The sequence below is a fragment of the Opisthocomus hoazin genome, chromosome 2, assembly GCF_030867145.1.
Source record: "Opisthocomus hoazin isolate bOpiHoa1 chromosome 2, bOpiHoa1.hap1, whole genome shotgun sequence".
Classification (NCBI taxonomy): Eukaryota; Metazoa; Chordata; class Aves; order Opisthocomiformes; family Opisthocomidae; genus Opisthocomus; species Opisthocomus hoazin.
Window position 1 is genome coordinate 121,225,188 of NC_134415.1, and position 27,429 is coordinate 121,252,616.

At 50.8% G+C, this 27,429-nt stretch overlaps 1 protein-coding gene across 1 annotated transcript; it reads right to left on the minus strand.

Moving 5' to 3' along the window:
• Nucleotides 1–563: 563 nt before the first annotated feature.
• SDC1 (syndecan 1) lies at nucleotides 564–26,658 on the minus strand. Its single transcript, XM_075414891.1, has 5 exons — nucleotides 26,413–26,658; nucleotides 6,143–6,224; nucleotides 4,604–5,097; nucleotides 4,257–4,386; nucleotides 564–3,704 (listed from the first exon to the last, which is right to left on the minus strand). Exons 1-5 carry the CDS (start codon nucleotides 26,470–26,472, stop codon nucleotides 3,538–3,540), a joined length of 933 nt encoding a protein of 310 aa, XP_075271006.1. The 5' UTR covers nucleotides 26,473–26,658; the 3' UTR covers nucleotides 564–3,537.
• Nucleotides 26,659–27,429: the final 771 nt, after the last annotated feature.

A 27,429-nucleotide genomic window follows, 5' to 3' on the forward strand; every position in this document is an offset into this window, starting at 1 on the left:
AAGTCTTCCAAACTCAATCCTTCAATCCTTTTGCCCGATCTCAAAACCTTCTGCTTACCAAGATTCCTCCAAACATTTTCTGATGGGAAACATGCAGCCCACAGGTTTCTAGTGTAAGCAAGAGGAGATTACAAACTAAAATGGCTAGTTCACAGAACAAAAAAGCAAGTTTTTTACAGCTCAAAGCCTTATAGCAGAAAATAATGGTATAAGCTGCAATGAGACCCACCCAGACAGGCAGCAGCTGCTGACCTCCCTGTTCTGCGAGGGACGTTTTGCTCTGCGTCTGCTTTGCTCCACCTCTTCCTTCACAAGCCCTAACGCCCCAGAGCAATCGATGCCGTACAGCAGAATACTTCGGACAGGCCTGCTCTGCCCTCCCTCCTTGGACGTACAGCCTCCACATTTGCCTGGGGAAGCAGATTTTAATAGAAAGCCTTGGAGCTGCCCCTCCTGCAGCCCCCCCTGCTTTTACACTCCTGCGGGCAGAAGACAGCAACAGGGAGCCCCATGGAAGATCTACAATTTTTATTTTTTTTTTTAAACCTTTTTCAGGATGGTGACATACTGCATAAGCGAGGTGAGCTCCCAAAATCAGAACCAGCATGAAACGCCAACGTCTCTTTCTTGGGGCCCTGCATTCAAGGCTCCCGTACAGCCCGGTCAGAGCCCCCACCACTGCAACCCCGAGCCCCAGGGCAGGGTACCAGGGAAGCTGGCCACGCTCACACCCTTTGAATTCCAAGCCAGACTTCCACATGTTTAGCACTAAAATTCACATTTCACAGTTGGAATTCAACTTTCATAGAACGGTTTGGGTTGGAAGGGACCTTAAAGATCATCTGGTTCCAACCCCCTTGCCATGGGCAGGGACATCTTCCACTAGACCAGGTTGCTCAGAGCTCCATCCAACCTGGCCATGAACACTGCCAGGGAGGGGGCAGCCACAGCTTCTCTGGGCAACCTGTGCCAGTGCCTCACCACCCTCATGGTAAAGAATTTCTTCCTAATACCTAATCTAAATCTGCCCTTTTTTAGTTTAAAGCCTTTCCCCCGTGTGTCCTATCACTACACACCCTTGTGAAAAGTCACAAAAAGGGAAGAGGATCCTACCTCAGGAGTTAGCAGGGCTCATTGATAGGGCTTTAAACTGGATTGTAAGGGGGAAGGGGATAAAACCAGGCTAGCTAGTGAAAAGCCTGGGGGTGGCAACTCAGCTGCTACTGGACGGTGTGCTAGCGAGGACCTTCACTCTGCTGCATCAGTAAGGGTATGGAACAGGGAGCTGTGCGGCAGCAACAGTGCAGCTTCACTGGGGGCTCAGCCCAAATGCCTTAACTTTCTTAAAGACCTGGGCAGTCTTAAAAAGCACATCTACTTTGTGAAGCGTTGTATACAGCAATGTTCACATATCAGATGCATTCTTGCCCAAATGCCATTTATTGCAGTATACCTTTACGCAGCACACAGATAACCACGTGTTGCATCTTCTGTTAGAACTCGTATTTCATTTGTACCACTTAAATAACACAGAATGTCATGTTTGTTCCACAAACTGTCAGTTTAGACTACCAAAATATACAGTTTTTTTTCTTTTCCCCCTAGCAAGGTTGTGAGGTACAACTGAAGTTTACCACCTTATCTTCCTGTGCTTTATCAGAACCTTTTCATAGATAAATCTATCGAACAACACTTCTACATTTCTATACATAGCAAGGAATTACAGCTGAAATTAACACCATCTGGTCATTGCATTAACCTATAAAAATTCATTCAGTAAAAAAAAAAAACAACCCAGACATAATGGACTTTGCAGCTTTACTTAAAAACAGCCAGCTACACCTAGGCACAAGCTTTCCTTGTGCATAAAGAAGAGTTTGGAATCAATCACAAAGTGTTTTTTTTCCTTGGGTTTGCAGAGAAGGCACCAATTTTAGCTGTGTAGCAGCTCAGGAGTGTTTTATACTTCATTTAAATTACACAGCTCTCAAGTTTTACTGTTAATGTGCAACATTCGTACCTACTGTTGCAACATTCTCCAATATTCTCCAATCATTTCCCCTGGCTCAACGGTATAAATATTTACACCAGTCGTAAACACTCCTCCACCCACCCCATACCTTCTGCACTGAGGGATGAGGACCTGAACTTGCAAGAAGCTAACCAAAGGCAGAGCAGAAGTAAGGCCTGTGCGGAACACCACACTTTTCTTCTCACTTGGTCTGAGACGCTCTGGAGAACTCCAGACCCTCAGCGAGGCCTCCGTGCCTCGCGTCCGACAGCACGTTGACCACCAGCAGCTTCAGGCGTCCAGACTTTCCTCAGGAGGTGCTTTCCAGCCCTTACTAGTCTGACATCCCTGGATTTGCTTCTCTTCAAAGTGCAGGAACAGCTTCTGAAGCGCCGTTCCAGAGTCGTGAGAGTCAAGCACGTCAACTGTTGTACATATTTAAGGCCACCTACGTTTAGCCTTCACCAGGCTTCTTTCAGATGCTACGCTTCTCTACTCCTTAGCTGCGAAGTGACAATACTCTGCTTTCTACCTTCCAGCCCTGTGCGCCAAGGCGCTCTGTGGCATGGCCGGCACGCCACGTTCCGAGACAGCCCCTGTGAACAGCGCGCAGAGAGGTAGGTGCTACCACACGCCGCCGGTCACCCGGCCACCACACAGCAGCGCGGCGTAAGGGCACTCGCAGCACGACCACCAAGCCCTGATTCAGCACCCAAGAAGGGGAAATGTCTGAGATGAGACTCCTCGGAGAAATCCATTCCCTACCTAAGCCTAGAAGGAGCGAGAGGGTAGTGGGACAGTCCAACGCTACTGGCAAAATGAACTGTCCGCTTCGTTTCGGGGTCTTTGGGGTTTGTTTTGTATTAGTGTACACACCAGCTGCTTGGGAGCTGGTTCTGAATATGGGATAGTGTTTCCAAAATGTAAGTTATTTTAAACCACGTGACAGTCATTTGCTTACGCTGGCCCCCACACCTCATTTCACTAGAAATCTTGTTCAGCTTGATGTTTCATAGGCGTTAAGTGCTCCAAATACGGCAGTTATGAAGGATTGCAGTGTACCAAACGTCTGCACAGCGCAGCCATTTGTTACACTTAAAACACATCTATGAGTTAAATAGGAAGGGTCCCTGCTATACAGAATTCGAGCACTGGTAATTGTTTATTCTTGCTAGCCCTTTCCCTAAGTATCAAGAGGTTTATACACACAGTGCTCCCTTATCTTCTCCCCACCGCCTGCCCCAGCAGTCTTTAGATAAACCAAAACGAGTTGAGGAACTTGCAGTCCCACTTCTGTTTAAAAAAACAAAAAAAAAAATTAAAAAAAGTTGTGCAAGAAAGCGGGGAGTGTTCAATGAATCCAGGTCTACTTTGTAGTTATAAAATTTCCAATGGCAAAGTAGTAAAGGGTAAATAACCCACTGATCATATGGCTTAAGTTTAATGCAAAGCACACTAGGAGGTCCACGTGCAGGGAGAGAAGAGTCCAAGAAAGATGGAATAAGAAGTGTCCCGAAGATCAGTGTTTATGCGTAGAATTCTTCTTGTTTGTGTGGTTTTTGGTATCCTCCGTTTGACTGTTTTGGTTCATCCAGTGAATAGCTGCCTTCATCTTTCTTCTTCATTCTGTACAGCATAAATGCAACTAGAAACACTGCGAATGCCAAGCCTACCAGTCCTCCACCAATAACACCTAGAAGGGGGAAAAAGCCACAAGTTACTCTAGATGCCACAGCAGGTAATGCTAGTTCCAAGTTGCTCCTTACTGCGCGGTCCCCGACTTCATGACTTCCAGAAGTTTAATTTGTCCTTCTGCCCCCTCCCAAAGCAGTCGTCCTGCCGTTCCCAAGAGCCCGCTCATCTGCGGGAGGCGAACCCTGAGGGACAGATCTCCCACCGGCCCACACTGCAAAGCACGCACGGCTACGTTGGTCAACTCCAGTAGTTTGACCCAGGCGGCACTGGAGCAGTTTTACCATCATTTCTGAGGGGAGCGAAGGAATAGGTTTAAATATAAAATTCCAGATAATTAGCAGCGGCTGCTTTGCTATTAGCAAATTAGTATTTGCCGCTGTTAGGGTTCTGACAACACAGAATCATGAACCCCCACCCTCATTTCAGAGCTCTAACGTAAAAGGCTGGCTTTCATGCTCAGAGATGGACTTGCAGAGCTGCAGCTTCTGCTGCCTGGAAGGCTCCCACAAGAGTCTGCTTATATCAACTAGAAATCCAGAATATCAGGTACCTCCAAGAACTTCTTTTCTGTCCATAATTCCCGAGGCTCCTGCTGCTTTGGCATTCCTCCCAGAGTCAGCCAGAACTTCTGTGTTCTGGGTGGGGACCAAATCCTCATCTTTAGTCAAGATGAAGTCTCCCTGTTAGGACACACAAGGCAGGTTATTCATGTTTCTCATCATGTCTGTGACTAGAGACTTTCCACAGCTTTGTTTTTTCTCATCTAAAATCCTCCCCCCAATATACCCTGTTAAATCAATCATTGTTTTTGACAAATTACCACCCTTTCCTGCAAAACCAACTTGCGACATACAACTAAAGCCATCTGGAAAAGGTGTCAAAGCTTTTAGTGCTCACCGGGTCTCCAGAGCCATCTTCAGAAACGTCCTCATGCGTAGGAACAACGTCCTTCGGAGCTGCTGTCGTGGGGGTGGCAGCGACGTCCCCCTCGTGACGGATGGTAGAGTGGGGCTCGGGCAACTCTTTAGTGTCAGGCACATCAGAGCTAGGGATTTTGGGTTCGAGCTCATGGACTGTGCCCGAGGCTTCTGACGGAGTTACATGAACCACTGAAGGCAAGTGAGTGGTGGGGCTTCTCACTGTTGTTGTAACCACGTCGTTCGTTGGTTTCTCATCAGGTGAGCTGAGGATGGATACTTCATCCTTCACAGCTACAGCTGGCTCCTCTGTCACTACATTACTAGTTGCAGAAGGAAATATTACTTCCTTTTCAGTTCGGCTCTCAGTCCCTGGAAACGGCTGTTCGTTGAAATCCATTGGTGTTGCCAGTAATGAGGAATTAGTCAGTTGTTCTGGGAGTCTCCAGGTGCGAGACTGGTCAGTCAGGGGACCTGCTAAACAAAAAAAAGTATTATCCTTGCCCAGTTTAGAGACCTATGCATAGTATCTTCAGGATGCTGGTCTAAGGAGGATGCCTAACCTGCATAGCCAATTTTTGTAATAACAGCAGTTCAGTTGGTAATTCCTTATCCTTTCCAGTGGAGTAAGGAAGGGACAAACCAATGCACTGTTCAGCAATACTTTGTCAGTCATCCGCTTCTCCCCAAGGCACAAGTGCTAGCCTGTTTGCGGACAGGTCGACAAGGGGGACCTCTCCTTTCGGTACAATGGCTGCTCAGGATGCTTATCTGACTCTTTTCCCATAAATATCTTTTATGTGATTCAGAGCAGTCATGCACATACTCAACATCTTTAGTCACTGGCACATTTGGCACCGATTTCAGGGTCTTATTCCTGCAGAATTTAATCTAAACTACAAGCATGTGGCTGGAAGGAAGCAGGATACCATGCTTTAGCTGGCAATAGCTTGCTCTTTCCTCAATAGCATCCCCTCAACACCAAAGGTCTCTCTCATGCAGTTTAGTAATCATTCTGATAGACCTTCCCCACCCTAAAACCCCTTTATTCCACTTTTAAAAAATTATGGCACATGGGAACTTGCACATCTGATGACAGATAAAATTTGCACTTGGTGTATGTTGACAGGTTAGGGTTTACACCCCCTCAGATAGTATCTCCTACCAGCTTGTAACAGAGGACAAAGGTCCTTCTTACAGTCTCTCTTCCCCATGAGTAAAGAATCACTCTAGTTTCATAACATTCTTCATGCAATATCTCATATTAGCAGTGACATGGAGCATACCTGCTTCTGCTCCCTTCCAAGTCTCCTACAACTCATTGTTTGCTAATTGTAGTATCTGAAGCAATACGAGATAATACATTAGGCTTGTTCTCTGCCCCTAATGCTCATATTGTGAGGCGGGGGTGTGTGTGTGATTCCTCACACCTCCCCTTTTAGCTTGGATGCTCATCAAGATCTTGATTGCCATGTTGTGGCAGGATCAAGCACTGAGAGTACAAGTGCTAATAACTCACCTGCACCTGAACCTGAGAATGCATCGTCGTCATCACCAGATGAATCAAGATCTTCAGGAGGAAGGTTCAGATTTGTAGTTTGCTTTAGAGACAAGGAAAAAGTGCGTTAGTGGTGAGATTACTGAAAGTTATCATGTTGCTCACACAGAGTCCTGTAAAGGCTCCTGAAGGTTACACAAACTTTCTTTGTTCAGATTGCGTTTTCTCATCTTTCTTCATTCCATCCCACTTCCCCAAAAGGGTAGTTTTGGTCTGGTGTTGGAAAGGTCAGTCTTGCTGCCTCCCTCCTCGGCACTGTTTCCAGGCTGCGCTTGCTTGGGGACAGAAGAAAGCAAGGAATTCGTTCAGAGCTGCATCCTGGTAGCAGCTGATGCTCAGTCCTTACGCAACATACATAACCATTCCGCTTCAGGTCTGGCTGCTCTGCCAACCACCTCATCTGTGAATTACCACATTGCTTCTCAGGAGCAGAAAGGAAGAGGGAGACAAAGCAGTTTGGCTTCCCTGCCTTTTTGAGCCCTTCCAGCACTTTTCCCATATCTGAAGCCACAGCATCTAAGTGGAAGTGGAATGAGATTCCCTTTTTATAAGCATGGGTGCTCAGACTAAGTTCTGAGATAGAAGACAGCCTTCCATGTAGGAGAACAGAGCCCTGAGCTTTCTCTATTTATGCTTCAAGGAGCACACTAACCAGCACAGAAGTTCAGCTGCTGAAACAAGAGGCCAAACCCCTGTTCTGCTGTACCCGTTTGTCATAACACACAATGCCCAAAGCTGTTCAGGATATCCAGAGAAGACACCACTAAATAAAGCAGAGTGATTACTCCATGCATCTTGTTGGCCTCTGCTGTATACCCTTGCTGTTCCTATCGGTGTAACACGTTTGACTCTCAGCTCACGACTAGCCCCAGGTTTATTTCTGCAGGGTTACCACTACCGAGCCAGTCATCCTCGCTTCTCAGACTTCAAACCAAAGCCCTGTAAGTCACTTCTGAATTTAATTTTTCCCCATCCAACGATCCCATCCTCAAGATGCCCTCATCATCCCTTTCCAGTACTGCCCCATCTGCAAGTTTAGGAGATGCTGCACTGCATCATCCAAGCTGATCGTGGTTTCACTGGGAGCGTGAAATCTCCTTTTATTATGTAAAAAGAACAATATACATTCTTGCCAGCTTTGCACCCAAGCCCACTGTATTTCTCTAGCTTGCACTAACACAGTGTCACTTAAAAATGACTATAACGCTCATTTTCACCCTAGGAAGAAGCCAGCAGTAGTATGATCTGTCAAAGCACGTGTCTCATTGTCACTTTATGACCTACGTGGCTGTATTTATTGGCCCTATCTCCTTTTCATTCCTTTAAGATACCGGGTTTATCCATTTTTCTCTTCTGTCCTTAACACCTTATCCATTCCCCAAATTTCCATAGAACAACTAGTTTCCAAGGTGGTTAACTAGCCCATTAGATTCGACCTCTCTGAAGACAAGTATGCAAGCAGCCACCAACCTAATCAGGCCCAAGATCTCACCCTTGTAGGCCATCATTGTAGTTAGATGATTTTTTTGTTTTTTAAAGAACAAAAAAGAACAAAAAAACCTCACGTAGACATTAAAATTTTTACCACTTTCCTTGTCTACTGGAAAAACAAACCAAACCACTTTTCCTTAAGCTTCTGCAAGCATATTTCTAGTGTAATTTCTAAGAAGAAATTGCCCTTCCATCCTTTGTTTAGCTGCACGTCATGAGGTAATTTGGATTTTTAGATTTGCCCCTGCTTGTTTGCACTGTGCTTTTGCGCTCATCCATGCAAAGTAGGTCAGATAAGTACTCCCTATACGCTTTCCTTCTCGTGTCGAAGGTCAGTGACTCACACAAGCTGATCTCACTATATGTCAAATATTAAAGAGTACGACCTGTTGGTGCAGAAGGATTACGGGGAGAACTGCCAGGCCTCCCCAACTCTGCTCCCTTGAGTGTCCTTTCCAGTACATTCACACGCGAAGCCAGACTTCGGGAATTGCACCATTTTGGTTGATGGGGGGGCTGGGGGCCACTTTCCTCCCTCTTTTCTTGCACTACCAGCGGCTAGCACACCCTTTGCTCTCCCACTCAGCTTGGTTTTGAGTGCAAAAGGAGGATGCGTTGCAAAAGGGGGGGTTGCATTCTCCTCCCCAGGGGAAGGCTCTACCGTGAAGCAGTTAGAAAGCAATCTCTCCAGCTTTTTATAGAGGAAAGGGACTGCCAGTGCAGTTGAAGACATGTCACCGTATACCTTTATCTAGGATCAAGACTAACTTCCCCCCATATCTGAACCTTCAGGGGCAGCTCATACAGGATTGCCAAGAACACCTGGACCCATTTGATGGTCCACAGACCTTAGCAATGCTCCTGAAAGGAGCATGGACTGTCAGGAAATGAAATAGCCGCTCTGTACCTTGACTATGGAGCCAGCACCCCTTCCCTCGTGGTGTTAACAGACAAGGCTTGCTCAGACACGCCATGCTTCCTTTCTCGTTACCCAGCGTGTCCAGCCAGCCCACCCTTACATTTCCCCTCACACCCGAGCCTCTGCCCAGGCTGCTGGGTGTGCTGCTTCTCCACAGCCTTCGTCACACACTTGTTTGAATCCTAGTTTGATTTCTGTATCTTAGCAGGGATAGCTAGGTCCTCCTCAGAGGAGGGAAGTCCAGTGCAGCCCAATCTAAACCAATGGAGACCCATGCTGTCCCAGTGCAGAGCTGCCCAGCTGCTGCTCAGCAGCCACCCTACAAACATGAAGGCAGACTCAGACCGGTTCCTGTCCCCTGAGGTTGGCTACCGTACTTCAAGAGAATAATAGAAAACATGATTCAGGATTAATAAAGTCTGCTTTCTACAGCTTTACATAAGAACTTGGTGAAGTTGCACTACATGTGTCCTTCTACTCAGTTGTCCCAAATGGTCTTGTCCCAAGCTGCTCCTCCAGGAGTTGTGGTGTCACCCTTTGACCAGATAGTTTAAGGCCTGGGATCTGAGAGGGACCCTCTTTGCCCCAAATACTCAAGGGACACTATAGGATTATGCACATGTGGATACCAGTCAGAATACCCACAAAGCGATGTAACTTCGTGACATCACCCAATTTCATGACACATGAGCACTGAGGAGCATTTGCCTAATTTATATAACGGTATGGTTATCTAAAGACTACACTTCTTGCTCCACTGACTACAGCTCCAGTAGGCGTGAAAGGCAGTAACCTTTCCTTATGGCACCACAAAACACAAGCACTGCAGAAAGGTCATGCTTCCATAATGATCTGCTGCTGAAGGACTTCAGACACAGCAAGGTTAACACAAACACTGACTCAGGACAGCATCGAAGGGATTCAGCTAATTTGGGTTTGCATCAGGGAGAGGGACTGCGCTGTTCAGACAGCAAACACCCCATGGTCAAGGCTTTTCCATGGCCTTTTATTGCAGCTGAGTTACACCAATGAGAAAGGTTTTGAGTAGTCAGGAGGATTAGGGGCGCAGAACACAGGCTGAATCACCAGGCTGGGCTATCATACGAAAGAGCTAAAAATAAATTCCAGCTTAAAGCAAGATTGCTCTACCAACAACTTCACATTAGTTAAGCTCAAAATTTTATTATCAGACTGTTAGATATAACCAGCTAATGTGGATGTGCTTTTAGAAATTACTTCCATCATCATCCAGTTTATTTTTCAGTCTACTGAGACTATTTGTGGACCATTCACATCATAACTGATGCCAGAGAGGCTGGATTTAAGTTCAGGCAGCGGATCCTTTGAAGGATCTCTGATGGTATCTCACATATTCTAGCCAAAAAAACCCCACCTTTCAATTCTTATACTGCACCTACATGTTGCTTTTTTACTATTTAAAAAGCTTATGGTTTTTTTATGGGTTGTTTTTTTTAAGCAGCTCAGACAGCTGATTAGAAATACTTGCCTAGCCCTTTTGATTTGGTGTCACTGAATTCAGCTGTATGTGAGGGGTAAAATTTTTAACAGTGTTTTTCGTATGCATTAACCAGTGGAAGAACCCTTTCCCCAAGTATCAAAGCAGCCTGTTCAGGGGAAACCCTGAGGTTTCCTGTTCGCCCCTGCTCTTGCTGAGCACTCCATTGTTGCAGAACAATAGTTATTCAGTTCTGCTGGGACAACTAGAAAGCTGCTTAGTGGCATCTTCAATTTAATTAAGAATGGGCCAGGCTTTCACAACTCATTAGCAATATTATTGGCTCCAGAAGTCTGACATACTCCAGACTTTTTTTTTTTAAATGCACCATTTCTAACTATTCTTCAGCCTTCATCCTGGTCGCAGTCTCAATACATGAATCTTTCTGTGCTCATCCCATCCGAGCTCCCTCCTGCTAGAGCACAGATCTGAAGTACTCTTTCATGATGAAGGGGAGATTTGTAGTTTATTAGTTGATCTCACCCCGCCCAATCGGGGAACCACACTTCTTTAATTTGGAGCCATGGGATATGTAAAAGGAAGCAGCTTTTTTCAAATTGCTCTTTGAGGTAAGCAAAACCACTGGCTTTGCCACAAGCTGCTACAAGCCCTAAATTAGATTAAGGATGATTTGTATCCCACTCATATTAATCCTAGTTAGTGATCAGCCTATTCCAGCAGTGTCAAAAACACTTGAAATCCTCCATTATCTGAATAATGCTGTTAAATTTCCACATTTGTTTCTCCTAATAAATCCTTCTTCGCCAGCTGAAAAGGAATGAGCTGTAACGAGCTCTCCCACCTCAAACACCTCCCTGAGCATCCTGCAAGATTCTTCAAACTTTGTGGGAAGAAAAACCAACGGCTTGCTCTTGTTTATAGAGACATACAAGAACAAGACAAGCATTTGCTCTCTGGTTTGCCTACTAAATATGACACTGGAGCATCTAGAAAAAGACTTGATCTGAACAGCTCTAAAATAAACTCAAAACAGAAAGGTCTGTCTTTCACCTTTTTGTACACATTGAAGAGCAGCACTAGCCTCTCTAACAGAAACGCTATCTGAGGCAGGGCAGCCTGAAGAGCCTCTAACCTCGAAATACTGATGTCACTGTGTGGGAAGACAAAACCACCTGCTGAAAGAAATTTTAGCTTTGTTAAACCTTGATATTCTGCAGTTAATAGCCCACGCATGATTAACTCCAGCCCCAGATGTCCACAGTCTTCTGACAGCTTAAATGGTTAAGGGAAAAAACCAAAACACCAGCACCCTCACCTACACCCCTCCTTCTCTGGGCATATGGACTGCTGGCATGAAGCTGACCATGCACACCTTCAATTTCAACAGTCAGCCATAAATTCTGAGGTAGCTAAAACAGAACGGATGCTTTTATGAGGCAAGGCAGAAGCGAAGCTTGCGTGCAAGTCAGCTGCAGCAGAAGTCAGCAGCAATGTGGCACCATCTCAGCTAATGGCTCTTCCAGTTGTTCCTCTTGTTCCTCCACTGCTCAAAGCACCAGTGCTGCCTGGTGACCCTGCAGGTTAATGAAGTAGTTCTCTTTCTAGAACAGCCAAAGGTCCAGACTAACAGCACAGGCCAAAGAGTAGAAAAAGACAGCTACAAACCGTCCCATAAACCGCCCGCAGACCGGACAGCCTAGATTTAAGCAGTACTTTTATCCCGGGCTAGTGTTCCGGCCAAGGCTATTCAAAGCATTACAACTATCCACCCTCCCCATTTCAGATGGTGTCGTTGCCCCCCGCCCCCAACGAGCTCTTGCTGCGTACCAGCGGGCTTCAGCATCCCGACCCTTCCATCCACCAGTTTACGCCAACCGGAGTAAGGCTGGCTCGCGGCTCACGGGGTGCTCCTTCCACGGGCCACGGTCAGGCAGCTCTCCAGCGGAGGGCAAAGGATGCTCTCTCGCTCAGCGAGGCAAGCGCCATTTTAGTGGCAAGAGGTAAGTACGCCAGTTAATCTGGCTGCCTCTCTATCAGATCATTATTAGTACAAAGGAATCTGGAAAATCTTGGTTAATTGAGTTCTTACTGGCCTCCTCTTCTATTTTTGGCTGGTGACTTGAGAAGGGGACTATCTTTGAGGGAGAGGTCCTCAGCTGCAATAGCTGTTGCTTTTGTTTGAAGCATGAACCAGCTGACCATCACACAGCAGCTACCTCTTGGCACTCGAGCTCTGGAGGCAGGGAAGCACCTTCCAACACCTCCAACATCTACTCATAAAGGATGAGAGCTTTCAGGATCTGTCCCACTGTGGGCAGACCAGACCAGACTGCAAACTCTGCCCCCTAGGCTTTGATCCTCCTTTTCTGCCAAGTTTTGTGGCCACAGCTGTAGAAGTGTACTCTGATCCTTCGAACAAGATGCAGTGGCCAAGGAAGAAGAGCACCCAGCTGCTCCAGACGCACAGCAGCTGCAGTCCCAATACGCCTAGAGGCTCTGCCTCACAAGTGCCACAACATTGCTGCCCACTCAGCATTACATTTTCTCCTTACTGCGACAGGGCAACTTGTTTTAATTAAGCAGGGCTGAAGCACAGTAATCAAGATGCCAGGCGCGAAGATGAACCAGCCCGTCACCATCAGGTTGGGTTTCGCATTCCGCAGCGGGGCCCTTGAAACTACCACCTCCCGCAAGTGCGTGTCACTTCACGCTTCCCGGACCGGCCCCTGCATAGCTGCTTGTGCACCCTCCTGGTGAGCCAGATCAGGGAACTGGTCTGGTTATTTAAAAAGAAAATAAAAAAAAAAAGGAGGAGAAAATACCGTGCAAAGAATTTTCCAGCAGGACCAGTTCCCCAGCCCTGCTCGGTGCATGAACGCACAAGTGTTTGTGTTGGCACAGGGCAGAGCACGGCAGCCAGGGCTGCTCCAGCAATTCGCAGAGAATCACGGCCTGGGATGCCGACACACGACCACGTACCCGGTGGTGGAGATGCCCCGAGATGCCGAAATGCCCTGCCGCCGCCACGCGTGATGGAAACGCGCATCGCCACCCTCCGACAGCAAGCAACGTGCACATCGGAGGCTGAGCCGATGGGCCACGCAGGTTTATACAAAAAGGAGCAAGGAGAGGGGTTGCAGGGAGAGTTCTCTTCTGCAGAGAGGTTGTTCCCAATGGATAAGGTTTGTTCTTAAGTGTGACAGCAGTGCTTTTGAGTCCTCCCTGATCTCCTAAGCACAGTAGCCAAGGCTAGATAGATGCTTTGCAGAAAAGCAGTAGTATTGCTTTTGTCTTGAGCCACCTGAATTTTGCAGGAGGTCTGGTGTGGTTGCAGTTCAGTACTGGACAAGGAATAGATTGCACGTCCTTCAGTAGAGCTGGCTGAGCAAAGCCAGGAGCCCAACAGGTTTACAGACCCCGCAGCCAGGGAGGCTTGTGGCCACACAACACGCACAGCATCCGTGACAACGCATCGCTAGGAGGGTACAGAGCGCCGCGCCAGCCCCGATGCAGAAGAGCTGAGCTGCCTCCGGTTCCCTCTCAGCCAGCTCCACCAGAAGTCTCGTCAGTCCCAGAGGAGCTACTTAAGAGTCTGTGCTCCTGCTTTTTCACCTGGAGGATACACCAAACAAGTAAGGTACTACACACTGCTTCCACCCATGCCAACCTGCTTCCTTCCAGCCAAGCAATACAGCCCAGGCCAGCGACGGAGTCTCACTGAGAGGTCAGCACATCCACAGGCACGGCACACAGCAGATCCGTACCGGTGGCAGGTGTGGGCTGTCAGAATACGCCCAGAAGCGGGGTACCTTTTGTTCCCACGTCCAAGGCAGCCTGTGTTTTGAAGACGCAGTCTAATGAGAAAGCTCTTCTCCCTGCAGCTAATCTCACAAGAAGCAGACAGTTCTGTTTTATGCTACAAAGAGCCTTCCCTGCAGCTCTTTAACATACTGGGTAGTTCAGGCATTTGTTTCTTCAGATAGCACGAGAAAGCCACAGCCAATGTGTAACCTTGAAGAGCTGTGCGAAGCAGCGGCAGCTCACTGAGGCCACACAGCTAAGAGCTCCCTCCAGTCCGTCCTGGGAAATTAATTTCGGTCTCTTTCAGCTGGCTTGAGAGATGAGCAGTGAGCTGCGAAAGCCGAGACCAGACAAGCCTAACTTATCTTAAAACCCTCTGAGTTAAAGTCACCAGCACTTCTTACTTTCTGGAGCAGCAAAACCAGCAGAGAAGATTCAGTCTTGCAGCAACAGCCAGTTCATCTGCTTGCTTAGAAAAGCACAGATGGGGAGTTGCTTAGTTTCACCCAAAGCCAGCGATGGGGTGGCTGCCTGTCCCAGGAACCCTGACAAAGCAAGGTGAAAAGAAGGGAGTATGCTGCAGGTCAGAAAATCTTTATGAAGCGGAAACCCATCCAGCAAAGGACTCCGGTAGCCCAGAACGCACCACCCATGCATACCAGTAATGCCAACACAGATAAACATGACTCTCCTGCTGGAAGAGGACATTAAAACCGACAGGATCCAAGATCCCTGCTGCCTCTTCCTCCCCTGCAGCAGCACAGCCACAAGTGCCCTGGCTACCACACACTGCGACACGGCTAGCTCCCAGCATGGTGGATGACCGCAGCCTACACGCAGGCCCGGCTGCGGGGTGCAGGCAGGTGAAGTTGAGCAACTCGCCGCAGACAAGTCATCTGCAGTGACTGCCACTTACACGCAGGCTGGACTTTGTAGCGTTGCCCTCCAACACATACAAGCACACTGACCTCATGTCTTCAACAGCAGCCCCAGAAAAACCAGTCCCTATCCTTCGCCAATTATTCCCATCCATGCCTCGACCTCTGTTGCCATGAACAGTCTTGCTTGCATCTGGGTGCAAATGCCTGTCTTAGCCCCATCTCTTGCCACCCACTCACGCTGCCTTACGGGATCAGCTCCGAGGACTGTGACTGGAGTGAGACTCGCTACAGAACCACTGAGACCTCCTGGCAAGTGCGACAGCGGGCTTCAGACCGCCTGATCGCTCCTTGACAGCACGCACGGGTTGGAGTAGCCAGTCTCCTGTCCCTGCACAGCTAAGAGATACCACCCAGCTCCCAGTAAAGCAGACCAGTTCGCATTACAGCCCTGAGACTGCAGTCCAAGACTGGTTTGAGGGACAAGCTGCAAAGCAGCCGGTGTCTCTGTTCATCCCACTCCGGACAGTCCTCTTCCAGTACACCTGTGAGCTCAAACTGGTCAGCACGCAGCTGTAGGCCACGTGCCAGGGTGCCGAGGGGCTCAGCCCTACACACTCCTCTGCTGAGGCCACCACTGCAGAAGAGAGCGCAAGCCTGCAGCACACCAGCATCGGGACACAAGAGAGGCAGTTCAAGCACTTTGGTCCCACAAGAGCACAACTTGCTCTTCTCATCTTCAGCCATTCAGCTCAGAAATTCCGAGCCCAGAAATCAGAGATGTGTCTGTAGGCACGTGCGACGTGGTCTATGGCATCTTAAGTCTTCAAATTAGGCTGGTGGCACACTATGAATCACCAATGCCTCTCAGCAGCACCAGAAGAACGTGTGCATGCCTCTGGTCCTAGGGGAGCCTGTTTCCTGAAGACACATGCCATACAACTTGGCTGGTGGAACTATATACCTGTTTCAAATGAGCTCCACGCCAGCTCTTGTGTGATCAACAAACTATCACAAACAACACCACAGCTGCATGAGTGCTCTGACCTGAGGAGATGTGTTCCCAGAAGTCAGAAGCAACCTCATCACCATGCTACGCAGTATTCTGTCAGGGAAGAAGCTGTTCTGCTTCACCTGAGGAAGGGAAACCCCCAAGCAGCCAGGAATATTTCTTGCCTCCAGGAATTATCAGAAAAAGCAAATGCAACAGCCTTCAGTATCCAGGCACATGGCTAGGAGAAGACCCAGGTTCTTATCTCAATCCTTGGAGTTTCCCTCTTCTCCTCCTTGAACTCTTGCAATTACCCAGAGTGAGATATGCCAAGGAGCCAGGAGATAAAGCTGTAAGATCTTCTTGAGGGATCACAGAAGCATTTTCACTCTATTAGTGATACATATATATGTTCTTCTAACTAGTGATAGGATGAGAGGCAATGGCCTCAAGTTGTGCCAGGGGAGGTCCATTTTGGATATTAGCTAAAATTTCTTTACTGAAAGAGTGGTCAGGCATTGGAACAGGCTGCCCAGGGAAGTGGTGGAGTCACCATCCCTGGAGGTGTTCAAAAAACGTGTAGATGTGACACTTCACGACACGGTTTAGCAGGCATGGTGGTGTTGGGTTGATGGTTGGACTTCATGATCTTAGAGGTCTTTTCCAACCTTAATGATTCTAGGATTCTATGTTTCTAATTTGAGCAAACTGCTTGCAGTGCTATGCTAGGTCAGTGAAATCCACGGTTTAGATAAAAATCCCTCATCAAACTAAAGGTTTACTGGCAGCACTTCTGGTTCCTAGCAGCTATGAAGTTACTTAAACCTCAGCAGCAAGGTGAACTCACAACCCTGTAGTAGAAGCTGAAGCAGCTAAAGCAGGTTAGTTGGTAAACTTAATGAGACTACTGAAACAGATGGCCTTACAACAACAGAAAAAGCTGACAAGGTATTCTGCTTAGTTGCATAAAGTTACAGTGTAACCACCCAGACTTCAGGTTTTATAGGAGGATATATGCTACAGCAACTGGAGATACCCTGTGGCAACTGCCTATGCACAAGACAACAGAAACCACTTTCTATTTGCTGACACTTCAGTGGCAGAAACACCTGCCAGCCGTAACGCCTGCTGCTCTCAAACTCTGCCACAGCTTCCCAGCCGATCTGCTCATGGTTTACCCTACGAGACATACATCAAGTCCTTCATATCACGACAACCAGCCTGAGACTCAACAATCCAAGACAAGGCCTTCTTGATCGCTTTTGCAAACTCCACATTTTCTCCAGAAAGAGGCATGATGAAGTCTCCAGTGCTTGTGAAATGGTTTTTTGCTAGCCATCTGTATGTTCCATACACGCATCCCAGACATCTGTTACCTCTGAAGGCTGTATTTCATTATAAATCCCATATCTAGCTTCTCAGTTACAGCACCAGCACCTCTTTTCAGGCACACTCCCACTGACCAGGGAACTGGAAGCACCCAGAAGGAGCTGCCTGGCTCGAACAGACACTGTCCTGGTCCCCACCTCACCTGCGCACATCAGACGGCAGGACCCATCGCACCCCGCAACCCGATCCCTTGCTGCTGTCATCTGTCCGTCTGCTACAGAAGACCTCGACCACTTACAAGGGAGCTGCAGAACCAAGTTAGACTTGGGCAGCAAAACGAGCCAACAGCCGGCGTTCAGCAGCTCCCTTCTGATCTGGCTGTGCTCCCTAATGAGAAGCTCCAACCAGTTGTAAGAAACTCTGTCCCCGCACAGCGGGACCCGCACCAGCCAGTCTGTTAAGAAGGAGCTTGCGAGTCCCAGTCAGCAGCCAGCCGCTGGACTCGCGCCGACCACGCAAGCAGCCTCAGACTTTGGTTTCAATCCCATGCAGGGCAGTTCCTGCGCCTTGGCAGGTCTCACACTAAGACACACGCAGCTAACTCTGCTTCTGGCATTCACTTCCATGTCTCACCATTTCCAGTTTCAAGTCAACCAGCACGGGTGTGAAGAAATCAAGTCTCTCCCTACATTACGAGGCACACAAGCAGGTCTGTTTTATCTACAGGATCTTACAGTATTGACTAAGCCTAGGTTGTTTGCAATGCAGACGTCACCCCTGCCAGACACATGACTAAGCCAGGCACAAGAGGACTGAAACATTTCCGCCAGACGCAGGAGCCCCATCTGAGATCAGGAATACCCTGGTCCCCCATCCCAAGAGTCTTCTCAGAGAGGCACTTTGAGCGTCACCCCTTCCTTCCACATAGTTTTAGCAGCTCCTGAGCACAGGTGCCGAAGAAAAGCAGCAGGTAAGCGTTTCGGGTACTACTAGTCTCTTCAGAATAAACAGCAGTAGGCCAGGTGATCTTTGGGCACAGGCTGGACCACGTTTCACTGCATTACTCTAACACAGAACACAGTTTGGACTGCATCAACCCTCTTTGAAAAATATGCACGCTCACAACTACTGGAGCATACAGCAAGTGATCTACCCATATGAAATGGCGCAGAGACCAAGCTGTCAGTGTCTGTTCCCAGGACACTAATGGTCTCCATGTTCAGGCTCACAAAAGCACTGGCAAGACAAAGTTCTGACAGCAGTTGCTTACCACTGCCCCGGTTACAGTTAAATTATGCAACACCCCGATGAGATTATGGAAGCTGGCTGGTGTACTTCCAATCTGAGTCATGAGGGTGTTGAGGTATCATTTCAAACCTGAAGCATCAAATGAAATCTTCCCATCAGAAAGTGTCTTTAAAAAAAACTGTTGCTGCAATTGCACTCCAGTCACCTATGGTTCCACTCATTCCAGAAACAAATACGAGGCATCTCTTGACCAAACACCTACTGGATCAAACAAATCGACTCTGACCTAGAGTCCCTCAATTGCACCATGTGGTAGCACATCTGGTACAGCGGAGCCCTGAACCAGGGACTGTTCAAATCAGAGCGCTTCCCTTTGACCCCAGCGGTGACCGAGTCTCACCGCAACAGGTACTAGCTTCAGCTACCTCATGCCTTCGCTTTGGGGTACACAGCTTGTTCACCTGTCTTCCCCATGGCCTTGTTTCAGAGCAGTTACCAAATCAGCTGAGGAGGTTAGAATTTAGGGGGAGATGCTGCTACATTTGTGGAGTCGAGATGCTCTCCTGCCTCATATGGGCAACTGCAAGACAAGTTGCGATTTGGACGTCCCTGTGTTTTACACATCTGTACTGTGAAGAGACATCACTAATGCCACGTCTGATGGACTGTCAGGCATTAAGGCAAGTCAATAAAACAGTACTAAAACTTGTGAAGCAAGGTGAAGTGCTTTAGTACCGAGTTACTCCTAGCACAACAGGTCCCTTAGTTCAGACAAGTTTCTGTCAAGGAGTACCATCGGGACTGCTCGATGCTGCACAACAACAGATCAAGCTTGTAAGAGACTCTTCAAACATCACTAAGTTAAAGATATTTCATACGCAAATGAACTTGCAGGTCTACTCACTGACTGTGAACTCTAGTCAGCACAATGAGTCTCTGAAGAATTCAGAGCACAAAATGCTGAAGGACCACCTTAGGGGCCAATTCTGAAAGCACAGCCTGAAGCACTGGCGTGTACCAGCACCATCACTGCGCCAGTGAACGCGCTGCTGGTCCAGGGCTGCAGCATTCGCCGCGCAAACCTCGGCTGATTGATTACACAGGATTTCTCCCACAACTTAGCTGCTCATCCTTCTTCAGCATCTGAAAAGGTTCAGTTTCCAATGAGAGACTCGTGATCTCCTATTATGAACTTTCACTTTCTTTTACTGGATACTGCAGTTTTCACAATTTCATAATATTCTGGGCCTGCAGCCAGAGACCCACTGGCTACATCCATGCTAGTAAATTAAGCAACATCAGGGAACATCCCCGGGCACTGGAACACACTCTATACCATCAAATTACTAGAACGATCTCTGGCACCGTTTCAAGCCTCGCCAACTGGTATGCCCCTAAATAATCCGTGGGAAGGTTCCCCAGGAGGCAACCTGGTGGGGGGGAAGCATTAAAGGATAGGTCAGAAAGTAAGATCTGCTATACGACTGGGACTCTAGCACTTACGTTGGCCACACACAGGACAACTACTGTCCAGCCTGTTTCGCTTACTGGAATCAGCATAAGGAGACTTAGTGGATCTTCTTAACCCCTTTTGGCTGCATGCTGGGGAGGGGGGGGCATACTGAGCATTTAGCACTTTTCACCTACTACAGTAATAACTTCTAATTATTCACAATCACATCTTCCAGATTCTGTAGCAATAAGCTCAGCACCATTTCACAGCTCGGTGCTACTACAGGTGGAGACCGAGAAACTTCTTGCAAGTGAAAGCCGCTGCTGCTGGAGGATTAAGCTAGCAGCTTCCCTCTCGGAGGCCGTGAGTCAGTCGATGTCAGCCCACGATAGCGGAGCACTCCTTTGCCACTGCCCAGACACGCCAGAGACAGCCGCTTTTGTTAGGTGCTTTGTTCGCTGATGGGAAAGTAGTCACGATCTAGATGATTCCTCCATTAGGACAGCAAGAGATTTAGAAGTCAAAGCTCTCTAGCTGTGGGCTGTTAGGCAAGTTTCGATGCAAGCCTCACTACCACTTTACCACTGCACGTAGGTGCCACTTACACCCTCCTGTTAGAGCCAGCGAGGTGGACAAATCTCATTTGGCCATCAAATGTGCTGGTGCGAGAGCCTCCATTACAGTTTCATAAGCACAGAGCACAGCAGGGGAGTGAAAAATATCACATGTATTAGTGTTTGTGTTAGAAATGAATTCAAGTAAGCTCTGTGGTTCCTCTAGTTTGGGCTTTTACTCCTCAACTTCTTGACCAAAGAAAGCCTGGGCTCTGTTCCCAAAGAAGATACCTGTTAGCTGGTCAATGGGATAACAGTTTCTGTCTTCTGCAGAGATGGTCTCACCCGAGGCTGATGTTTTGGCAGACAGACAGGCTGCTCTGAGCCCCTGTGACTGTGCAGAGCACAGGCATCAAATCTCCCAGATCACCACACCGGGGCACACAGCCTCCAAATCCTGATGGGAGCTGGTCAACAAACAGCACGTGACAGAGACAGATCTCTCTCCATATAAACATATACATACCCATGATTATATTTCTCCACTCTACTGGTTTCAAAGCATACAGTAAGGCAGAAACAGGGACAGGACAGGGAAGAGCCAGGTAGCCTCTCCCTGCAGCTGCCAGCTCTGATCCCCAGGGAACGCACAAAGGCTCCCCACCAACACAGCCACTGCGGCACCGCCACTACGACATGGAGCTTCACAAGAACTCCCATCTGGAAATCGTTACGATAATCACCGCTTACTCCCCAGATGGCAGACTGGCTCCACTCCCCCCTGTCCACCTCTGGCTTCAATACACAGCCTGCTGGCCTCGTCATCCCGAGCTGAGAGGGGCTGGACCGGAGCTGCTGACCGGCTCTGACCAGGACGTGTACTGCCACCAGCATTAGGAACTAATTAGAAAAGCTTTCCTGTGTACAGCGCAGGACAGCCACGGTCTGCCCAGAAAGCACTCGGCACGCTTTCCTCACAGCTGAAACAGAGTTCAAGTTTCCCTCCACCCGAGAGGCAACGAGCTCCTCATCACGCGGCACGGGCAGACAAAGAGCAAGCCCCGTTCTCTGGCTACGGCTCGTGTACGCTCGGGTGGTGGGGCCAGGGCGCTCAGAGGAGTTGTTGCGGTACTCTGCAGAAGGGTGGCTGACAGGAGCGCAGGCCTGGGACTGCCTGCTGCCAAAAATCAAGACGGTCAGCCTTAGTTGCCAGGACTGGCGTACAAGACATGGTCACTACCGCACAGGCAGTGCAGAAAAGTTACAGGGTGGAGTACGGCAAGAACACAGAGCCTCCATGACAGGCAAGACACCCATGAGCATTCTAAGCTGGCTGGCAGGCATTTCCCCGTCTCGTATCAGTGCCTTTGGTTTAGTCAGGAGTCACTCTGCGACAACAATCCTGAAGAGCTTTCAGTTACCAGAAAAGCCCTGACCACTAAGAGGCAAAATGAGCGGACACGAAAGAACCACATTGCAAACACAAGGGCTATGGAGAAGATGGTGCTGCCAGAGCGCACAGCGGCAAGGCGCGTGAGGTGGCAAGAGCTCTTCCACTGATCAATATGCACAGGAGTTTCAGACTAGAAGCCTAGCAGGGAAAGCCCCATGACCCAGTTGTAACTGCAGCTCCAGTGACTCAACGGGAAGTTCTATTACCAGCTCCATCCAAATCCCACTAACACGCTGGTTCCCATCCAGCAAAGCAAGCCTCACTGGTGAGACTGGTCTCAGCGGCGAGATACAAACATTGCAGTCAAGCATGGCAAGGAGCCCAAGCTAACAGACTCCGTTGGACCCATGCCGGTTCCACCAGACCCAGAACGTCAACTGCAGCCAAGCACTGCTTGAGAAACAGAGAGGTTGGGAAACCACCACATTAGCACATGTTGCTCCACAAGAGTTGCTTGTAGGAGGTCCAAGTGTTATCTCACCTTGAGGTAAGGCTTCACAGTGCAGTAAGTCTTCCACTAGCATCTCCACAGTAGAAAGTGCACTATCCCAGGTTCCTAGCCAGGCCAGATAAAGCTCATTTCTGCGGTACACCAGTAGCCTAGCAGAGCAGTAGCTGAAATGAAGTACGCCAGTCCACTCTAAGTTAGAGACCTCTTAACAAAACTGACACTCGGCACTTCTAAGGAGACACCACATGCTCTCTGCATTTAAGAGTGTCTTCTCAGCTGAGAAGTGAGCCCATAAGAAACACCTGAAGTCCTTGCACTGTCGGTCGAAACAGCTTCCACTTTGCAAGCTCACTGCCTGTGTGCATCAGTCTAGGGAGTAACAAAGGTTCCTGACTTCTACTCCACAAATAAACAGTGCCTTTAAATACTAAAATGCTCCGATGCCTCCTCAGCAGCTCACAACCCGCCTTCCGAAAAAATCCATCCACTCCATGTTTCTGCTCACTTCAGCACGCTGATACAGAACCCAGCTACGCTCCCCGATTTCTTCCACAGCCTTCAGCAGAGCAAGACCGGGGTGTCGTCTGGAGGCACTGGGCCAGCTGCATCAGAACCGGAGAGAGCTGTCGTTCCAGCCGAAAGCTGGTGTTCCCCACTGCTTTGCTGGTTCTCTTGGCACAGAAGCAGCACCTGTCCAGCCTGTTTGCTTCTGGAGAGACTTACCATAAAAGTTTCACAAATAAAAAGACTACCACTTTGAGCTAAATTGCTCTCGGATAAAGACGCTGAAGTAAAGATGCCCATGCTCCCCTTATAGGCAAAACGAGATCTAGCAGCAAAGCCCCAACACAGCAGCTCACCTTGCGGGAGACATGCAGGGGCTGGTCAGATAATTGCTCTCTTTGGCTCCACTGATTACATCGCCATGACTGTAATTGAGAGCACCTAGCACACGCACAGACACCTACATTTAGGTGCCCTGACATCAACTGAAGACTGTCCTGAGGGACTGGTGCCATCTGAAGTGCCCCGCGTCTCAGCGAGTGCATCAATCCCCAGCTGTCCTGGAGTGCTGTACTAATAGCTCCGAGTTAATAAAGAGTAGGAGACAGCTAAGGTGAAAATACTAACGCTGCTACGCTGAAGCACTGCAATTTTATCATTGACAGCTTCCCGGGAAAGAGGTCCTATCTTCTCTCTCCCAAGAAGCTCCCTCCTCCCTGCTACCTAAATGTCATATGACACAAACAAGCGTGGAATGTCCCTCTCGGAGGCATTAGTATGGTTCTTGGACACAAAAGCCACTTCAAACAAGGTTAGGATGAAGTGCTACTGTACAGGCCACCTGGAGACATCTAAGCACTAGCAATGCAAAACACATACTTAAAATGGACCAATTTTGCTGTTAAAACAGCAGCCTACATTTCAGGTTAGTGCACTAGCTTAATTTTAGAAGGCTTACAGGTTTCTTGCGCTTGCTGTAACTTGTCTCAGGTTGTTGAGAGAGGATTGTTTGGTTTCCAGAAGTTTCAGAGTGCTGCCATTAAAAATGTTAGCTCTTCTAGCCACTTGAAACCGAGAGAATCCTGGAACAAAAGACCACCAACTTGCACCAGAGCCCCCTTCCACAGTACAAACCACAGCTTATTTGTCCCTGCTCTCACCAGTTGACCAGATACAGCAGAGTCTCCATTCTACTGGGAGGCAGCCACCAGCGAGCGAGCGTTCAGGTGGAGAAGTGCTGTTTATAGAGCTTGATAAGTGACATGCACTGTAGAAGAAAGTGTTTCCTCCTTATCCACTGCCTACAATGGTTAACAAGCAAGCTGGACTACCTAATTTCATCTAATTAGTTTACATTCAGATAGGAATGACATCACCCTTTGAAAAATGTTCTGCCTGCTCGCGTTCACTGCCCAGTGTGCACCTACAGCAGATGAAACCACCAAAACCCTGCTTTCCCTCCCGACACAGGCTGGATTGCCCACCGGCACCCCGCAGCAGGCCATGCGCCTTGGCTCAGCCAGCTTCACGGCAGGCTTGTAGCATGCCAAAGTTTCCCTTTGAGACAATTAACTAGGTTAATCCACTAAGATACATCAGCCTTGTAATTTCAAGGAAATAAATGCCCCCGTCATCACAACAGAGGGCAATTACTCTCATACGAGGTGTCTCCAGCAATAAAGTGTCACCTTGAAGAGGAGCAGGAACCTCCCCACCCATTCCTGCAGGTGAGAGCGCTCAGAAAGAAAACAGCTATCATTTGGCCACTGTCTTGTTCCTGCTTATCACCTCCACGACAACACGCAGGGACGAGTCAAGTCACACAGCGACAGCCGAGGGTCAAGCGACGTGCCAGCAGCGGTGGCACCGCCCTCCAGTAACCAGACCAGCGAGACCCCAACGCAGGCGCTGGCACGGGCCAAGGGCTCCGTAAGGGCACTCTGCTTCCCCTGCCCAGCACAAGAGGTTTTCTGCCACTCGATACAAAAGCATCGTTACTCCAGGCGGGTAGGAAAGGCAGCTTAGCCCATGTCCCCGACATTCTGACGTGGGAAGATGGCCAAGTGATCAGCAGAAGGGAAAGAGCCTCGGCACTGAGTCGCCACGGAGAGCCCCAAGCACTGCTGCTCCTCCACGTGCCCCCCGAGGAACCCCCCCGATCGGGAGGGTCACCCAGCCCCGCGTGTCCCACACACCGGGGAACGCCGCACTTACTTCACATCCTCATCATTTCTAGTAAGAAATAATCATCATGGGGGAATTTTATCCAAACGCACCAGAGAGGCTGCGAATCAACCACTGTTTCTCCAATTTATTCGGTAGAAAGCTTGTGCAGGAGCTAGGAGCAGAGCCCTCTCCCCGTGAAACGGGGCTGACTACGCTCACGTGCTGCTCATTTGCAGCCATCCCGCAGCCACGGGCAGCAGCCGGGTCTACAGGGAGGGTCCAGAGGCACCACGGTATGGCGGAACCGGAGGTGTTTCGGGCAGCTCAGATCCTGCCACGCGCTCGGTTCTGCCACTCCTTACCCAACCGCCACAGTTGTTCGTCTCCAGGCGAGTTCCAAATCAATTTTGAAAAAAGAGACCCGCCAGCTTAGACTTTGATGATTCCCGGCAGTGTTCAAGGCCGGGTTGGATGGGGCTCTGAGCAACGTGGTCTGGTGCAAGATGTCCCTGCTCGTGGCAGGGGGGTTGGAGCCAGATGATCTTCAAGGTCCCTTCCAACCAAAACCATTCTATGATTCCACGATCCCACCCGCTGGCCCAAAGCCTCCCGCTCCGCGTCCCCTCCTGCCTTTCTCACCGCAGGAGCAGACTCCGGGAGCGAGAGGGGTGGGGCTCCGCGCCCCCCGAGGGGTGCCCACGGGGCCTCCCACCCCGCGCAGAGCCCGGGGCCCCGCACCTCGGACCCCGCGCAGAGCCCGGGGCCCCCCCGCACCTCGGACCACGCGGGGCCCAGCACCGCGCAGTCACCGCCCGGGGGGGGGGGGTGGGGTGGTGGTGCGGGGTCCGCATCGCCTGCTGGCGGCTGACCCCTGGCGGCTGCCGCGGCGTGGAGCGGGGCTCTGCGGGGCCCCGCCGAGCCGCTCCCCGAAGACCCGAGCGCTGGGACAGCGCGGGGCCGGGCCGGGCAGCGCGGTCACCGCGTCCCGGGGAGCGCTGGGGCGGCAGCGGGCGGCCCCGGGGGGCTGGAGGCAGCGGCGGGGCAGCGGGGGTCCCCCGGCCGCCGCCCGGGAGGGGAGCGGGGCGGGCAGCCGGAGGGTCGCCGGGACGTCGGGTTCACCGGGCAGAAGCAGAAGGCGCCCGGGGGTGCTCTCCGCCCGCACCCGCACCACAAAGGGCCGCATGCCCAAACTTTCTTACCGCTCCCCCGCCCCGCTCCGGGGCGCGCCGCGGCGGAGGGAGACCTGAGCACCCCCCCCACCTCCCCCCCCCCCCCAGCCCCCCCTTCCAGGGCGCACCGACGGGCACCCCCCCCCCGCGGCGGGGGGCACCGGGGGAGCCGCCGGCAGGGCGGGAGCCGCCGCCGCCGCGGGGCTGGTTTGAATTAGAGCTGCGGGGCCCGCCGCCAGCACAAAGGGCCACCGGACCCCCCCGGGCTGCCCGGCAGGACGGGGTGGGGGGGGGAACCCGAGCGGCTCCGGGGCGCGGTCGTCCCCCCCCCCGCCCCACGTGCTCACCGGGACCGCAGCCTGGAAGCACAGGGCCAGCAGCCCCACGGCCACCACGTTCATCATCATCCTTCCTCCTCCTCCTCCTCCTCGCCGGGCCTCGGGAGCGCGCAGCCTGACCCTTCCCTCTCCTCGCGTTCTTCCAAGCAGCTGCGGGCTTCCTCCCTTTTTCTCTTCTTCTTTTTTCCCTCTTTCTCTCTCCCTCCTCTTCCTCCCGCCCTCCCAGCAGCTCTCTGCGGCGCCGGGGAGTTGAACTCTGTCTTTTAATGAACCCGCGGCAACAACCTTCACCTTACGGCCACCCCCCGCCCGGCTCCGCCTCCGCTCCCCTCCCCTCGGCCCCGGGCCCCGCCGCCCGCCCCCGCTTCCTCCCGCCGGCCGGCACCGGCACCGGGACAACAACGGCACCGGGACGGCACCGGCAACGGCAGCGGGACAGGGACCGGCACCGGGACGGGACGGGACGGGACGGGACGGGACGGGAGTGGCCCCCCCTCCCCGGCCCCCGCCGCCCCTTCCATTCCCACCTTTCCTCTGCCGGGGCTCCCGCCGAGCTTCCTTCCTGCTCGCTAAAAATAATAACTGATAATAATAGCAGCAATAATCATGGTGCCGAAAGCCCTCCCGTCCCTTTCCAGGCCGGGGGAATCGCGGGGCCGCGCCGCCTGCTCCCCTTCCCCCGGGACGGCTCCCGCGCCCCCGGGGCCTGGGGGGGTCGGGGTGGGGGGTGTCCTCCCTCCCTCCCTCCCGCCGGAGGGTCCCCGGGTCTGGGGGGGGTCGAGGGGGGTGAGGGTCCCCGGGGCTGGGAGGGATCGAGGGGGGGTGTTCTCCCTCCCTCTCGCCCGAGGGTCCCCGGGGCTGGCCCCCCACCCTCTGCCCCCCGCCCTCCCCTGGAGCCCGCGGCGGGGGTTCGGGCCCGTCGCCCCTTCTTCTGGAGCCAGAACCGCTGGCCGCGAGCACCCGGCCGGCACCCACCCCGCCGAGGACAGGCCGCGGGCCGGGGTGCTCACCCTGCTCGCGGGGTCA

Excerpts from the sequence above, each read along its gene's own strand:
- SDC1 (XM_075414891.1), bottom strand. The coding sequence starts at position 26,472 with ATGATGATGAACGTGGTGGCCGTGGGGCTGCTGGCCCTGTGCTTCCAG. Across the intron at positions 6,225-26,412 it reads GCTTCCAGGCTGCGGTCCCG|CAAACTACAAATCTGAACCT; the intron begins GTGAGCACGTGG and ends TTGTCTCTAAAG. Across the intron at positions 5,098-6,142 it reads ATTCTCAGGTTCAGGTGCAG|GTCCCCTGACTGACCAGTCT; the intron begins GTGAGTTATTAG and ends TTTGTTTAGCAG.